This window comes from Hipposideros armiger, unplaced genomic scaffold (genome assembly GCF_001890085.2).
Source record: "Hipposideros armiger isolate ML-2016 unplaced genomic scaffold, ASM189008v1 scaffold_17, whole genome shotgun sequence".
NCBI classification, from domain to species: domain Eukaryota; kingdom Metazoa; phylum Chordata; class Mammalia; order Chiroptera; family Hipposideridae; genus Hipposideros; species Hipposideros armiger.
The window spans coordinates 1,075,271-1,093,255 of NW_017731367.1; the positions used below are offsets into that span (position 1 = coordinate 1,075,271).

The 17,985-nt window shown below is 40.7% G+C and overlaps 1 protein-coding gene across 1 annotated transcript in view; it reads right to left on the reverse strand.

Annotated features, from left to right (window-relative positions):
• Window positions 1–17,716, reverse strand: part of PDE6D (phosphodiesterase 6D) — a 43,694-nt gene extending 25,978 nt beyond the window's left edge. Inside the window, exon 1 of the mRNA XM_019628910.1 lies at window positions 17,457–17,716. Within this exon, the coding sequence (XP_019484455.1) occupies window positions 17,457–17,506 (50 nt within the window). The 5' untranslated portion in view covers window positions 17,507–17,716. The remainder of the gene's footprint in view (window positions 1–17,456) is intronic.
• Between the last annotated feature and the right edge of the window lie 269 nt (window positions 17,717–17,985).

Here is a 17,985-nt window from a genome sequence, read left to right on the forward strand (position 1 = left end):
ATCTTAGCTATAGAGGGCAGTGTCACTGGCCCTCATATGTGGGATCCGAACCGGGGCCCTCTGGCATCCCAAGCCAGCTCTTAACCAATGCACCACTCGGCCGGCCCCTACATCTATTTTTTAAAACTAATTTTAAATAGTAATTTAGTACATTCTGAGACATAGTTTAATATAAGTATAATATATATTCTACACTAACCTCAATCATATATTTCACTTTTAAAAATAAAAAAACTGTTACTCAGCATGAACAAATTCCAAACTGACTGTCACAGATAGTTTTTGACTAATGATTAAGAAGTCAAAATAATGCTTTAGGGCAATAACTTTGCTAGGAATCCAAAAATCAAACATGTGTCTTATCCATTTAATTTACCAAATATATTAACATCAGTGGCCAGATAAATATTCTTTCCTTATTTTGTGTTCTTAAATATTATTTAAGAGTCAAGGCACCATGATGACAGAGTACAGTAGCTACACATCCTCCAAAACACAGTATCATTCTGAACATAAATAAATGTGGTCTAATCCCCAAATTTTGATGTAAGTTTAGATAGAAGTTTTCATAATTATGTTCCCTCCAGGATGTCCAGAATAGTCATCTACTTTATGAGACTGACGCGCTACCTACTGCGCTAACGAGGAACCTACTCATTTACTTTATAGTTGTTAAAACTTAACTGGTGTTAAGTAATGATCAGCTTATAATTGGTAAAAAAAAAAAATCAAATTAACCCAGATTTGAATATGACCAAAGAGTTTTGTATCCTAACAAGTATAACAAAGCTGAATTGGACATTTCATTTGTCCAACATACTGAATATTTATGAGTGTCAGGCTCAGGGCTAGGATATATACTACAATTAATAAGACATGATCCCTGCGCATGTTCCCTGGAGTTCTCCTCCAGGTAGGGAAAACTACCAGGTAAAAGAATAATTACCATGCAATGTGAGAAGGACTATCTATAATGAAGGCTTGTACAAAGTACCATCTTCGTCTTGCTTGTGTTCTGGTCTTGTGAGATAAGATAAGTATCAGTGTCTAAAACATGCCTCCAAAGCTGACGATACACTCAGGAACCTGTATCACCTTTCAATACTGTGCCATACCCAGGTGTCTCATCTCTTCCTGATTTGCATACCCAGACAAGATAGCCAAGGTCGATAGCACCACCGTCTCAGGTTAAGGCACAAACTCAGATCAGACACTAAAAGGGAACATACACCCCTAGTCAACACATACAGCTCCTGAAGCCTTTAGGTTGTGAAGTGCCTTGGAATCTTCCTCCTCAGAAGAAATGCTAAGTTTAAAAGCTCTGTTAGAGCTCTGTTTGTTATTCACTACAAATCTGTGAATAAAATGTTAAGCCTATTTCTTTAAAACTAAAAACTATACATTTCTGAACCTTTTACATACAGATTCTGGTAGACAAAAGGCTAAATGAGGTAAAAAGATGACAAATAGAACTTTTCTCCTGCAGAGTAAGCTACAATGCATCTTTAAAAAAGTTCCCCAACTGCAGACTGTATCTCCTTTCTTCTGATTGGAAAGAGACCATTAGCAAAACTGTTTTCCTCTCATATTATGCAACATGAGTGGATTAAAGACAGACAGTTTTATAGGCAGATCATTTTTTTTTTTAAGTTGTAGGACTAGTATTTATTCCCAAGGTTTGGGAAAGGGGATGTACTTGACTTTCTTTGATTACAATATAGCTTGGCTAATTGCACACCACTGAGATTCTCTAAGGGTTTTCCAGCTTTCCATGTCATAATAATGTACATAACTTGATTAATGCAGGGGAAACTCAAACTGTAAGAGATACTAGTTGTCTTAAAGCACAATTCCAGCTAAATCAAATTGGATTTGAAGAGGAAGTTTAGAAATATAATTCCTTCCAATAGGACACATAGGTTAATCCAAACAAACATTGTTAAGAACCCCTATGGTGCATGCAGCATCTCCTGGGGACAGGCAAGTCAAGTTCTTTGTGTTAGGTTTAAGAGCTCAGACAAATGCTGGTACTAAGTTACTGATAGTAGAAAAAGCCTCTGGGAAAATCTGGTCTGACTTCACTGCAGTTTCGACATCTCCATCTAAACATCTCCCCTTCTGTTGACAGAAAAAGCTTCCAAACACTAAAGGTTTCCAAGAGTTCATCAGGCAGTCTCTTACAGATCCTAGTCAGCATGTAAACATCCTTTTTAAAGTAAAAATCCAGTCATCCTGGGTCGGGATTCACTTTAAACAATATAAAAGCCTGTGTAAATGCTATTTAATGGTATGAGAAAATATTTGTAATATAGTGATGTGAAAAAGGATAAAAATTAAAAAAAAAATTGAAAGCAGCTTATAAAACATATAGAATATGATTACATTTATTAAAAACTACATATACACATATGAGGATTCTTTACCAAAAGAATTCATGACTATTCTAGAAAGTTTGGAAAATAGAGGACAAAAAAGAAATAGCTATAATCCTATAACCCAAAGATTACCATTTAACATTTTGGTGTCTATATTTCCTTTTTTTTCTATGCATATATACATCCTATTAATAAATGTAATTGTAAAAATATACAGTTTTTTGTCATTAGTCTTGCATTGATATAATGATATTGTAATAAACTAGGGCAAATTATAAAATTCATGCATAAAAGTGGTTCTCAACCTTGACTACACACTAGAATCACCTGGGGAACGTTTAAAACTCCCAATGCCTGGACCACCCCCCAGAACAATTAAATCAGAATCTCTGGTGATGGAACCCAGGCATCAGTATTTATCAAAGTTCCCCAGGTGATTACACTGGCCAGGGTTGAGAACCACTACTTGACAGTCTCCCCACCCTCCCCAACTTTGAGCAAAACATGATTTACAGCAGTGCTTTCTTAAACTTTCATGTGCATACAAATCCCGTGGGGATCTTGTCAACATGTAGGTTCTGGTTCAGTAGGTATGGGGTGGGGCCCGAGAGTCTGCACTTCTAACCAGCTCCCAGGTGATGCCAATGCTACTGGCCCAGAGACCAGACTGAGTAGCTTTAGGGTTCTGGGAAAGAAAACCCTTTCAAAGAATGGAAAGAGAAAATTATAGACACTGAAGCCCATATTCTGTACCACCAGACAGGAAGGGGTGTTCTACAGTAGATGAACAAAGAATTGATACTGGGAGTTAAAAGATGTTTCTAGGAAATAAGATTCTAGGGAACTGAAAGAAAGTTTGAAATAACACATTTTTCAGGGGGAAAACAGTCACTGGAGCTTAAATATTTTGTGTGAACAAAGGAGGGCAAGAAAGCATGAAGGAGAAGAGAGGCGGGCAGTGAGAGAAAAAGATCAAATGTCTAAACCATTGTTATGGAAAAAATAAAACCCTTGGCTACAGCGCTGGAAAGGGATAGAGAAGCACTATAAGGAAACCTGCAGAATTTATTTCTGTGCCAAAAACATGTTTGGGAACCAGTACAGCTAATAAACTGAAGTTGGTGCAGATTAATAACCATGAGCTCCCTCCTGGGGACATAAGAAGAGACCCCAGGGGTATAAATCTCCCCAGGCAGTGCTTTAGGAACCAACAACAAACAATGGACTATTTGCCCAAACGCTTCTCTTTGTGTTCAGAGAGCACGGCAAGAAGCTCAAACATGGGGTCTGTCTGCAGCTTCTTGGCAATACCCTTCTTCAACTGTCTAAGCTTCACTAGACAGATAACAACAACAAAAAAAGGAAAGATGTTTTTTTTCCCTGAGGGCTTTCCCATGGAAATTTGAAATGTTTAGCATATTTTTTATAATGACAAAGTAAATATTTAATATAAAAATATTCATAAGTCACCATCAGACCCTTAATCCTCCAAAATAATTTCTAAAAATAACAAAATAGAAAAACTTTCATATGAAATTATCTAGAGCGACTATATGAATCAGTTGGTATACTTTATCGGAAATTCCTTATCAAATGGACCATATCTAAGTAAATTTCTATTTAAATGAACAGAAAAAACTAAAGGGGAAGACTTTACCAAGAAATGGAAAGAATTCTGTTGTCAGATGATTCATGTTACACACATCTTCTGGGTGTTGAGGATCTTGGCAGAACATACAATCATAATACCACTGATCTTTATATTCAGCATTTATTTACTGTATAATGGTGATGGATAACATGTATTGGATGCCAGATACTGGCCATGTGCTTTATCCATATCTAAATTAATCTTCAGAACACTATGAAATAGGCATTATTATTATTATAGCGCTTACGTGGATGAGGAATCTGTGGTTTAGGGACAGCAAGTAACTTGCTCAAAGGTCACAAAGCCAGTAAGTCATAAAGTTGGTTATTGACTGCCTGATTTCAGCATCCACTCTTTTAACATATGACACGGTCAGCTATCCTGTATGCCCAGTCTGTACCAGAGAGAGACTGGGGGACAGAAGGTGACTAAGTCACGATCCCTAAGATCATGGCATAGGACACGCAGTCCTTCCATGACATGAGGCTAGAAAGGCACTTCTAAATACTGCAGGATACAGGATGCCTTTTGGTGTGAATTCCGGCTAAGGTTATGCTGTTAGTGTATTCCGCAGGTCAGAACTCATTGGCTTTTGGGGTCCCTGATTCTTGGTCTTTTATTATATATCCTCGATGGGTAAAAGACATACTTACAAAGAGGACGTGTTGTATGACTAGAGACACTATTTTCTAGGTTAGGCAAGTTTTCCGTTTTCCAGAAATTACTGAACCACAGCAAACTATATAAAATCAATAAAGCCACAACCATGTCCAGGTAACAGATCTGGTACCAATTGAGGAGTTAGTCTCTTCCTCATTCAAATGGTAAGGAGTGTTAGGGACAATCAGTCCAGTTAGGATTGGGAGGACAGAAATCAGTCCGAGACTCATGTTCTGGTCTCTCTTCTGAGCTTCTATAAAATCTCTGAAGGCTAAAGGAAGCCTCATTGATTTGATTAGCCTACCAACTGCTATCAAGTTTAATAATTCTTAATCTATTGTTCATTACTAATGCAGACAGATAAAGTCCTAATTCTTGCATTTTTCAGAGCTAACTTCCTAACAGTCTTGTTTAACTTGATAATTGCAGGTAGTGTAAGGCCAAGGAGAAGGTGAACAATATTTCCAGCCTTTTCTGGCATCTGGCTACATTCATCGCTTAAAGCTAGTCCTCAAAGAAAGAGGAGGCAGAGTAAAAGAACTAATATTTGAGTACCTAAATTTAATACATATGTCAAGTGTTGTACTAAGAGCCCCTCTTTTCTATTTTTTAATCTTATCTCACTTAATACTGACACCCACATGAAACAATGGTGCTCTCAGAAGTTGAAGACCTTTCTTAGGAACTCACAGCTAGTAAGTAACATACGAGGTGTGATCACAATACGGTGTGATCGGTGAATGTTTAAATTAAAAAAGCATTTATTACAGTAAAAGACACAATGCCATTACTCTCCCTTAAAATACTCCCCCTCGTTTCAACCACACTTATCCCATCGTTCTTGCCACTTTCTGAAGCAGTTCTGGAAATCCTCTTTCGTGAGTGTCTTTACAGCCGCTGTTGTGGCTGCCTCGATGTCCTGAATTGATTCGAAACATTTACCTTTCATGGTCGTTTTGACTTTGAGGAAGAGCCAGAAGTCACAAGGTGCCAGAGCCGGTAAATACCATGGGTGAGGACACACTGTAATGTTTTTATTTGACAGAAACTGCCGTACCAGAAGCGATGTGTGACATGGAGGCTTTCCACTGTGATCACAAAATATGATGAAAACTGCTGCTGAGTGCCATTCAACGGAAAGGCAGGGATCTTCAATACGGAAGCGGCAGTTTGAACCTTAGTAACAGTGTGTGACAAGTTCAGCTTGTTCAGTGTAGTCAGTCGGGTGTGAGCTATGGTTGACAGTTCCTGTCAAATAAAAACATTATGGTGTGTCCTCATTCACCTTATTCACTACATCTGGCACCAGGTGACTTCTGGTTCTTCCCTAAAGTCAAAATGATTCAGCACATCGAGGCAGCCATGGCAGCGCCACTAAAGACACTCACAAAAGAGGACTTCCAGAACTGCTTCAGAAAGTCGTAAGAATGATGGGGTAAGTGTGTTCGAAGCAAGGGGGAGTATTTTGAGTGGGATTAATGGCAATGTGTCTTTTACTATAATAATATTTTTAAATTTAAACATTTACCATGTTGTTTGATCACATCTCGTAGCTAGGTCTGTGCATACCACGTACTCTTGGAAAGAAAGTGCCTTCAGGCAGCTGTAGGGTCCTGAGCATCTTTGTGAGGACAGGCCTCCAGAGCCAGAGGAGCTGAGGGAACTGAGGAGAGGGTGAGAACAACAGGCAGACCCCAAATATACCACAAAAATGGTTCTTTTGCCTTTCCTAACAATGTCCTCTTGGAATATGGTTAGTTGAGAATGAGGGCAATGTACTGAGTTATTGATGCTGTACTGATGTACAATGGACACAAAATTCTATTTATGATAAAACTATTATAAGTTGCGTTCAAATATTATTTAAGTTTACATATTTCAAAATAATGATCTCCTTCAAATGCAGCTATGTGTTTGACTATTAAAAAGTAGACCTCCTGCTTTTCTGAATGACACCATGAATCCCTCTTATTTGAAGGGGATTCAAGGCCTTATAATTTGCTTTTCAAAAATTATCTTGACATAAAAAAGTTATTTGTTTGTTACAGTTTTTGATGAAAAGACTCCTTACCCTATTCAGCTAATCTTTTGAGAAGACACAGAAGGAAATGAGGAAATCTCAGGCAGGAAAAGCCTTGGGACGTATGACCCATATACAACATGGAGAGATGCTCTGATTCAAAGAGCAGGGGATAGTATTTGAAATCAGTCCTAGCCAACTGGAGATTTGCTCATGAGAGCTAGTTCAGATAAGTGGGTTGACATTTTTCTGTAGATATTTAGAGTAAGTTTCACATATTTGGTAAGATCGAAAAGAATCTTTCTCAGAAATTCATGCGGGAGATTTACTAGTGTATATTTGCCTGGCTAGAGAGCCAAAGGAACAACAGCGAGAGAGATGAGCAAAGTTTGTTTTACATGGAGGGTAACATGATGGTAGCACTCTTTACTTTCTCATTTAATCACTTCCCTCCAACTCTCCAAGAGCTGCTACTGTTATTTTTTCCTTCCTACTTCTATAATCACGCTAACCGTCTCACTCACGTATTTGTTCCCCAAACATGCACTGAAGTTCTACTGTGCATCAGGCACGAGTTGTATTGGGGAATCCACAGCCGTGCTACTCAAAATGTGGCCCACGGATTGGTGTTGGTTTGTGAATTCATTTGTTACCAGTCAGTGACAAGATAAGTGCTTAAAAATTTTAATAGCAATTTAGCTATTTGTTTGTTGATTGTAATAATACAAATTTTTGATTTCTATTTTGTATATCATTTTTCTAAAAATTCATTTTTATTTATTTTATAAAAATATCAGTCTGTAAAGGATTGGAAGTAAAAACCTGGTTCTTTACCAGTGACAGTATAAGAAGCTCTGTTCTACAGGATAGAAAGACAAGACCTCTGCTCTTGACATGGTCTTAATTTAATCCTATGTGAACGTACAATAATAAGAAAAGGTCCTTCCATCCTCAGACATACACATTTCTGAGAAATATGTAAAGTTTAGGTTTTGTAAACAGGTTTGGGGGATGTTGATTTAAAAAAAAAATAGTTAAAGGGCTGGCCGAGTGGCTCAGTTGGTTAAGAGCTCGCTCAAGAGTTTGAGTTCTGAACAACAGCGGTTCGATTCGTGGCCCGAGCTGAGAGCCGCTGAGCTGCCAACAGGTGGCAGGATGGCTCAGCTAAAAAAAAAAAAAAAAAAAAAGTTAAGTTAATAGAGAAGGGTGAGATGGGAAGATAGTGTTAAGTGGAAAGGACAATTTGATACAGAACAGGAAATCAACATGGAACCAGGAGGGCAGCGGGTATAATAAATTGCTGTAAGCTTGGGGTAAAGGAGTCAAGAGGGTAAATCAAGGCTTACTGGAGGGAGGGAGACAATGAGTCTGATCTGTGTTATCCAATCCAGTCTTCAGTCACCTCCTAGCCTGGCCCCTAGATGCACCCCATCCTCCAGCCATGCCTAACTGCTGCACTTCCTAAAGACATTATATTCTTGTGCCTCAGGGCTTAGCACATGCTGCTCCACTCTGCCTAGAACAGCATCCCCCCCTCCAGTACTCTCCTTAAAGACCCAGTGCTATGTCAACCTCCTCTCTGATTGTGGTCCCCAGTGCACTCCAGGCAAAGCTATCTGATCCCTCCTCAATGCACCTGCACACTTGTTTGTACCTGCATCGCAGTACTTATCAGGATGTACCGCACATTCAAGTTTGCAAGTCAAATCCACTGGCACGACATTATTTATCCTTCCTTCTGTGCTCAGCACATAATTGGCACTCAAATATGTGTTGAACTACACTGAGTATCAGAGAGCAAGTCAGAAGGGTTGATTAGAAATTTATTTCAGGCTGAGCAACCAGAAAGCAAGGCTCACTGAAGAGTGTCCAGAAGCCAAACCAGAAGAGCTCCTCATTCAGGGTTCAGCAGGCTGTGGAAAGGCCAACCTAGAGTTGGAGCTCAGAAAAAAACAAAAAGCAAACCAACCAACCCCTCAAAAAACCCATTCTCCCTAAGGAGAACAGCTGAGTCAGTCAGCTGAATTGCAGGTAAAAACACATTAGAATTTAAAAGCTCCTTCTGCAGTAAGTTGAATTCATGACTTGGCAGAGTACCTGTAAATTATATATGGGCATGTGGTTCATTACCTAGTCTGAGGAATTTCAAGGTAAGTAGAATTTTCAGGCAAAGTGGCTGACTAAGCACATAATGATATATGCTAATGTCTACCATGGTAGACCTGAGCAATACGAGGCAAAGATTCAATACCAAGGTCAGGGGCGGGCATGAAGAAAAACTTTTCCCTTCTCATTCCTCTGGGGTGGAAGGAGCTGCAATGACTAGCAGTAAACAAAGGGAGTTTCTATTCAGTGGTATCCTGAGCATTTTCATTATAGGAATGCCTTTCTTTGCTCTGCTTTCCTAGTTTTTTTGTTGTGGCTTTTCTTTTTCTTATTCTTCTCTGTCTTTTAAGACTCTGCCTTTCATAATCTCTCTCCACTCAAACTCTTTCCTCCTTGCTCACTTTCTGAAGTCATTTCTTTCTCTTACTTCTACCTTCATTAATTTTTAAATATCCCTTCTGCTGAAGTCCTCCTCCTAGGCTTCTCTGCACTAGCAGTGGTTATACAGAGCATCCTGGCTTTTAGTACATTCTTAAGAACCAATTCTAGTCCCTGGACATTTAAACGTCTTTCTCTGCCCAAAATTTCCCAGTGATTTTCCTTGCGATATTTATCTTATTTATGAGGGGCAAGGTGAGAAAATATAAATGGTTTCCCTGAGAAACCAGGTTTCAGTATCCTTGAAACCTAATATGCAGCACTGTAATCAGTGGTGAGATGCCTGTGAAATAATACTCTAGCCCTGGCAAAGGTACTGTGCTTGGAAAGCATACAATCAAAATTCAAACTGGCCTGGGAAACAGTGGAGGTAAGTAATTTAGTAATGAGAAAAAGATCACTATTTGAAACATAACACAGACTTCTCACTAGCAAAGTCAAATGATGAAACAAACCTTTCTTTTCTAGTAGATCTATTATTCCACTGACATGTGCCTGAAACTGATCAGAAACAAGCTAGAATAGACATATCCAAGAAATTCTGAGAGACTCCCTTTGCATTTTTATTTGCTTCCCTGAACCTCTTAATTGAAGACATAATACAAGGCCCTTTCCTAAGGCAGGTTCCTAAAAGGATCAGTCACTGTTTTGTATGTTTTTTGGAGGCATATTGCCTTGAATTTTTATCAAAACCCAGAGATCCCTGAATTTTACCTAATTTTAAAAAGTGCTACAGTATTGAGAGGAAAATCAACTTCCTCAAGTTATAACTCTCTTAATAAAAGCAAAACCAAAGATGATTTTGGCTTTCCAATGGGACATGTGTGTCATGTAAGGGATTTCCTTTGCTATCATGCCAACAGCCACAATTACTTCCCAGAATGGTGAAAACAGGCTTCCAATGTTTAAGCTGGAGTAAAAACAATCACTAAGGCTCTGGCTTTATCAACACCCTGAAACACGATACCTAAAAATTTGCAAATTAGAAAGCAACCCTGAACTTTAAAGCAAAGATAGTTAACAATGTAATAGCAAGCATAATGTATTTGCAGAGCTATGATTTTTAAAGTGAGTTGGCATATATTGGGTTGTCGGAAAAGTCATGACGTATTTTTTCTGTTTTTTGTTGCAAAAATGTGTCATGACTTTTCTGACAACCCAACATTATTTCACTTACTTCATAACATTTCTGTAAGGCATATGGAGCAAGCATTATCCTTTAATAGATGTTAAACACCTTGCACGAAGTCGGATAGCTTATAAGTGATTTCCATTCTTTAATAAAATCTATCTACTTAAGCTACTTCCCTAATCTCTGCTTTCCTAGGTTGCCAGATTTCTTGAAAGAGTAATCTAGTCTTGGTGACTTTATTTCCTCATCTATTATCCACATTCTAATCTTGGCAAATTATAGTTTAATTTGTTTTCTCAAATATCTACTATTCTCAAAAAGATCACCAATGACTTATATCATGCGACTCTGAGTAGTCTCAAATATGCACTGAATGAATGAAATTTCCAGCAATTCCAAGGACTTGATTTTCATCCTCATTCTTGATCCCTGTGAAACCCTCATCCCTTGTTTCCCATGCCTTCACTTTCCTTCCTCTCTGTTACTCTCCAGTATCTGAAAAAATAAACTGCTCCACATCTACTCATCTTTCAAGATCCTATTCAAATGACAATTCTGAAGTCTTCCATGCCTCCAGCAGTAGTGTTCTCTAAGGTTCCACGGCACTTGACACTGCTAGGCACTTATTACATTGTATTCTGATTGTTATTATCTCTTTCCCTCTCCTTTATATATGAAAACTGGCTTATCATTTTGTATCTCTTGGGTTTAGCAGATTACCTGGCAGTTACAGACCCTGCAAACAAACGCCTGAATAAACCACCAGTAAGTGGCAGCACTATGGCCAGAGCTTTCTGCCTTTGCTCTTCATAGAGAAGATGGCTCTAAAGAAAAGGCTTACAGTTAAATTTCTCACCTCTTAGTCCGTGAAAATTATCAGGCTAGATTCTCAGATTTAGTCCCTTTTTAAAAATCTTTCACTTAGCAGTGGCTGTCCATGAACCATCATTTCCAAACAGAACTGTCATCCAGGTAGTGGTGCCACACATGATATGTTTATGACTCTCCTGCGATTTGCCCATCCACTCTTTCTCCACCATGTGAGGACACAGGGAGAAAGTGGCCATCTGCAAGCTAGGAACTGAACCCCCCCAGGAACCAAATCAGAACTGGTTTCCAGCCTCCAGAACTGTTGAGAATTAAATGTCTGTTGTTTAAGCCACCCACTACATAATACTTTGTTTTAGCAGCTCTCGCATACTAATACATGCTGTTTAAATACTTTCTGGAAAATGTTTGTTTGTTTTTTCCAGGTAACTCTAATTGTTAAAAAATCCGTCCTTATTCGAGGCTAAACCCTGTCCTCTGTATCTGAGAGCAAACAAAGAAGAACATAGGGGACATGACCACAATGGGAAAGAATAATTTTCAAGTGAAAAATAAACATGACTTAAATACTACAGAAAAATTTGAAACTCAAAATCAATAATACAGCAAAAATATTTTTAATTCTCCAGAGGCATCTTGGAAACAGCAGTTTTTTTTAATAGAAAACAGCAGTTTACAGAAAGACAAAAAAGATTTAAGTTAAGGTTCTGCCTTTATCTGAGTGATAACCTCATCAATTCTTAATTTCCTACCTATCAAGTGAGGATAATAATGTATAGAGTTGCTGTGATAATGTATCAAAGTACTTAGAAAAACTGAAAAAGACTATAGGAATGTCAGATGTTATTAAGCCATCCCCTTTCTTCTGTGGCTATATTTATATTAGAGCTATTTATATTTAGCTCTCTAGACTTTATCTAAATTTAGAGGCAATAATTGTTCTCCATGATTCTGAATCAGTGGATCCACAATGTACTATACAAAATACTTCATCAAAAGCAATAGTGAGTATCTAAGAAAAGAGTTATTTGAAAAACAAGAAGATATCTTGCTTTAATTACATCAAGTCACAAAAAATGTTTTGCCTATTTTAGGTATAATACCTATCTCAGTAGAAATACTTGCTGAAAAGAACCCTTGTTAACTAAGAAAGGTTGTCACTAAGTCAAAGAACTGCAGCACTGGAAAAGGATTTGAGTCCTTTTGGAGATTAATTCCTTATTTGATGCATACATAAATTCCCCCTGCAATACTCTTGATGGACAGGCATCCATCTGCTGTTTAAAACACTTTCTGGATAATGTGTATTGCTGTTGTTGTTTTTTGCTACCTTCTAATTGTTAGAAATTGGGCTAAATAAACTCTGTCTCCTATAGCTGCTACCCTTGAGTCTTGTATTTCTTCTGAGAGCCACACAGAACACATTTAATTATTTTTCTTTAGAATAGTTTTTTAAACTTTAGAAGAGAATACTCAGGTCCCTTGCCCAACTCTTCATCTTCAGGTTAAAACTTCTCAGTTCTCTAATTATTGTATGTATGGCACCGTTCAAGTCCCTCTCTTCTGGACCAGCTGCATTTGTCATGTGCCCCCTTCAACTGTACACTACAAAAGTTCCTCATGTGTGTTCTTACAGTGGGACTATCACTTTGTTTGCTGTAAACACAATTATGTTTTTTTTAGTCCAATCCACTGAGATCTTTATGGGCACTGGGCTGTAAGAAAATATATACGCTTGGGCCGGCCGAGTGGCGTGATGGTTAAGAACTCGCTTGGGATGCCAGAGGGCCCCGGTTCGGATCCCACATATGAGGGCCAGTGACACTGCCCTCCACAGCTAAGATGCTGAACAACAGCTCAACCTGGAGCTGGGCTGCTGGGAGTCGCCGGCGACGGCGTAGGCTGCAGCCCCTGTGGCAGTGGGTTGCCATGGGCTACCGAGTGTAGCCAGCAGCCAGCGTGAGCGGCCAGCAGCCAGCGTGAGCGGCCAGCAGCCGCAGTGAGCAGTCGTCCAGAAGCCGGCGACTGATCTGCCTCACCCGGGAAGAGCGCAATGATGGTGCCAGCTTGGGCCAGTGAAGCAACGTCCTCCACAACTAGATTGAAGAACAAGACGACAGCAACTTGTCTGTTCCCCTTCCCCCAATTCCCCAGCACTGTTCCTATCCCCCTAATTCCCCAATAAAAATCTTAAAAAAAAAAAAAAGAAAATATATACGCTTTTCCTCTCAGCTTCAAAATTATCGGCAGGTCAAAAGCAAAATAATAAAAATAAAAATAAAAGAAGAATGCTGCTGGGCCGGCCGAGTGGCTCAGTTGGTTAAGAGCTCGCTCAAGAGTGTGAGCTCTGAGCAACAGCGGTTCTATTCCCGGCCTGAGCTGAGCTGACAACAGGTGGCGGGATGGCTCAGCTAAAAAAAAAAAAAAGAAAAAGAAAAGAATGCTGCTCTTACAAAGTCTTGACAATTTGAGTTTTAAGCATTTGAGCAATGGCTCGAAGAGTCAGATTACCTGACAAGATGGCCATTAAAACACCTTCCTATGATGGTTAACACTCAGGAATCAGGGACAGGTCTATACATTCAGAAGTTAAGTCCTTTTTTATCATAGGGACTTGTGGATGCAGGGAGCTGACAAAGGAGGCTATGAGGCAAAAGTGAGGTCAAGCATACTAAGGACCTAGAGCTGCCAAACCTCAGCCTTTTGCTAGCTAGTCCTTCATCAAATACAATTGTGACATAACTGGAATTTTCGATGAGAGTCTTACCATGTTCTGTTCCATTTTTCCATAAGTCACTATAATGTTTCACTATAAACCATATACACAGTCATAGAAAGAAATTGAAAAGGTCTGAAGACCATATAAATATCTAATTATACTCCAAATTCCTCCCCAAAATGCAAAACCAGGAATGCCTGTTTAAAAATCCTAAATAACATGATCAATAGGACATTATATTCATTTAACCCATTCAGGACAATAATAACAACTTCTCAAGATTCCATGCATGAGGATCCCGGAAAACAAAGTACCAATCACAATCTACATGAAATCCATGACTACACAATCTGTGATCAACAGTGTTCACTGGCTGGATGGGTGGTTATTTTGGTTGCTTTCTCAGGGCTTGGGTTGATAGGCAAAGACTATATTTTAGGAAATCATAAACCTCAAACTCATTTTTAACATTTGGCCAAGGCATCTTTTAGGCAATATTGACACTCAAGGAAAGTTCAACTGTTTACTATTCTTAATAAGGAAATCCAAGTGAATAGGAGATGCAAAGACAACTATTTTTGACTGGAAGTCAAGTCAAAGATCAAGGTGTTATGAGAAAGGCTATGGAGGACCCAGGACCAAACCATGGAGAGGAAATGGAAGAACACAAGTGAAAGGTGCTTTTGAAACCTCAATTCTTTACTTTGTTAACCTGCCATAAACTGGAATGTGATTAATTCCTAAAAAAAACCAAGATAAACACCAGGTATACGTCAATGCTTATTAACTGAATCATTTCTTCAAAGAGGCAAAACAGAACTATTATAGTTTCTCAGTAAGAAAACAGAATAATAGCATAAAGGCATGGGTTATAATTTCAGAAAAATAAGAGGTGTTACAGTAATATTAACACTACTGCTAGTGTTAATAATAATTGTTTATAAAACAAATAAGAGCAGTTAACATTACTTACTATGTGCCAGGCACTGTACTAAGCATTTTATATGCAGTCTCATTTAATCCTTGTAACAACCCTTTGAGGAGATGATATGGATGCTGAGTTTGAGTGCTGTGCCTAGGGTCACAACAACCCTATGAGATAGGTACTATTTTTATCCTCATTTACAGATGAGGAAATTGAGGCCATGGCTAAACAGGTTGCTCAGAGGCACAAAACTAAGAGTGTGGAACTGGGAGTCCATTGCAGGCAGCACATTTCTACAGGCCAATATAGCTCTCAACCACTCTCCAGGGATCTAGCGAGCCAGTGAAACACAAATTAAAACAAGATATCATTTGTTGTCCAAATTGGCCAAAATTAAAAAGACCAACATAGTCAATGGGCAAAATGAGTAGTCAACCCTGTTCCTAGGAGAATATAACAGCGATTTCTTTTTTGTAGCGAAAACTCTTTTTACAGGAACAGATACTCTAAAAGAAAGTCCAGAAAACAATTTATCCAACAAAGGTGGACAACAATCAGGTAGTTTCTTAATAAACTATTAATTTTATTTTTCCTGAAGGTAGTAGCAAAACCTATAATTCCTTTCCTCTTTTTCTCTTAATTCTCAGGTGCCAATAAAGGCTATCGGAGGATGAGCATTCCACTGCTTCCATGCTGACATTTTTTTATACAACTGCTTTCCTTGCGATTTAATTGGCCCAGATCAAACTTTTCCTGAAAGTCTGTTTCTTGACCCGCTAATATCATCACTGAATTAGTTAATTCATCTGCCCTTCTAGTGGGCTGACAGAGGTTCTGCTTTCTACTGTTTTTCCGTATTTGTCCCTTAGCTTCTTTCTCAATGGGTTCAAGAACCAAGGCTGAAGGTGAGAAGCTCAAATTTGCCCTTTCTGCTTTGTTCAAGAGGCATTAAAAAGACCCCTCCTTTTTTCCCACAATATGTTAATTCCAATCCCAAAAGAAACCTCTCAATTCTCCAGTCTCTGGTTTACTGTCTACAGCACACATGTTAAGTAACAATATAAATTACTTAGGGGGAAAATAAAATCCATGGCATAGCTTTTCTAACACTTCAGCCATCCCATTCTACTTACAGGCGTCATTATGAAGAGAAACTTGGAAAGGTACATGGAGCTGTAAAAGAGGCAGTTACCAAACATCACTACATAAAAGTCCTGCAAGTTTATCATGAATGGCAGTATACAAAGAGGATGAATGCCTTCCGATTTTTAAAACAAGAACAGCAGGTCAGGTTCCATGTGAAAAATTTCATTTGTACATCCAAAATGTCCTGTAACTTTTTTTGCATTTGCGTGCTAAAACTTACTAACAATTTGGTTTCTGATTGTGACAATTAAAACGTGCAGGGGTGAACTGGGCATTGTGAAAACACACAGGCAGCTCAAGAGAACAGCGCTTTACCAAACCTCCAGGGGAGGGGCCCTAACGCGGCGACTGCGTTTTCACTGAGAGAGGCATTTAAGAATGTTCCATATCGTATACATCGGATGCAAGAAGGGCTTAAGGGCAGCAGGAAAAGGCCACACTGGGATGGACAAGATTGCATTTTTTTTTCATCCACGTTATATGGTTACATATTAACACTCCGTTAAAACACGAAGCTTTCTCACTACAAGGAAGGAGAGGAGGCTGCACAAGCGGCACCACAACAGGCCTGGGGCAGTGATTTCTATCTCTATCCGACTAAATATCTTACCGTGTCCCCAACCGAATCAAATAACTGCTGGACAGCTCCACCATGTCTACACGTTAACCACACAAATGCGAGCGAGCAAAGATACCTTTGCCAAGAATCCCAGTGGGAAACCAAGGCACCTCAAGGCACCTCACGCACAAGTTCAGGGTCCTCATTTCACTGTGAAGAAAACTGAGAAGTTGAGGGAGAAGCAGCCACCGTCCGTCCGATGCCTCAAAAGGCCACGACAGAGTTAAGATGAGGAAGATCTGAGACTTCCCTCCCCACCACCCCTCCTCTGCTCCAGCCCTGAAAGGAGCCACAAGTGAGGAGAAGTTGTGGAAACAAGACGGGGTGGGGTGGGATGGGGGAACCCGACAGAGTTTACCACAAGCGTTTGCATTTGTCCCACACAAGGTCACTCGCTCCAAGTCCCTTTTCCCTGCTCCCGCCGGGGGCTTCCCGCCAAGGGGGTTGCTGGGCTTCGAGCCCAGCCCACCGCGCCCCCTCTGTCCTTCCCTGAGGGCCGCAGCCCCTTCCCGGGCTCAGGGTGCGGACCGGAGCTCGGACCCAAGCTGGCCTCCCCGACACCCGCTGCCGACGTCCGGCACCTCTCCCAGCCCAATTCCGGGGCTCCTCCGTTTACACCCCCAGGGCTCCAGCCAACATCCCCTTCCTCCCACAGGACGCCCCTTGCCCCGCCTCCAGCGCCGGGTCCCGTCGGGGGCCCCGGACTCCGTTCCTTTCCACCCTCCCGCCGCCTCCCTCTGGGTGCCCACCTGGCGCAGCCCCCGTCCCCAGCCAGTCTCCTCAGCAAGCGGCCGCCTCCCAAGTCCTCCCGGCCCCGCCCCGCTCCCGGGCGGATACAGTTTGAAGCCCCTCAGGATCTCCCTGGCACGCTCGTCCTTGGCTGACATGATGCGGCGGCCGCCGCCCGCGGCTCTCCCACGCTGGCCCGGCGGAGCCTCGCAGACGGTGGCCCGGAGCCGAGGACTGAGCCGCAGCCCGGCCTGGAGACCTCCGGCGAGCAGCGGCAGCGGCCAGACCCGGACCGGCCTCTCCCTCCCCTCAGCTCCCGCTCCAGATCCCTTCTCCTTCCCACTAGCCTCGGAGCGCCCGCCTCGAAGCCAATAGAAAGCCCGCCTCGGAGATTGGCATCCTGTTAAGCCAATAAAAACATTCAGCGGCTTTGCTGGGGGACGAAGAGCGTCAATGGGAAGGGCCTCCCCCAGGAAGTCCCGTAGGACAAAATTTTCATTCGGTGTTGTTGCCTAGAGTTTGCCCCAGCGGAGGGTTGGCTTCAGATATGCAGAGGCTCAAGGGGCCCGCTCCCGCCGCTGGGCACACTAGGGCTCTGGGATGACAGCCGGTTGCAATGTGCGATGTGGCAAAGACT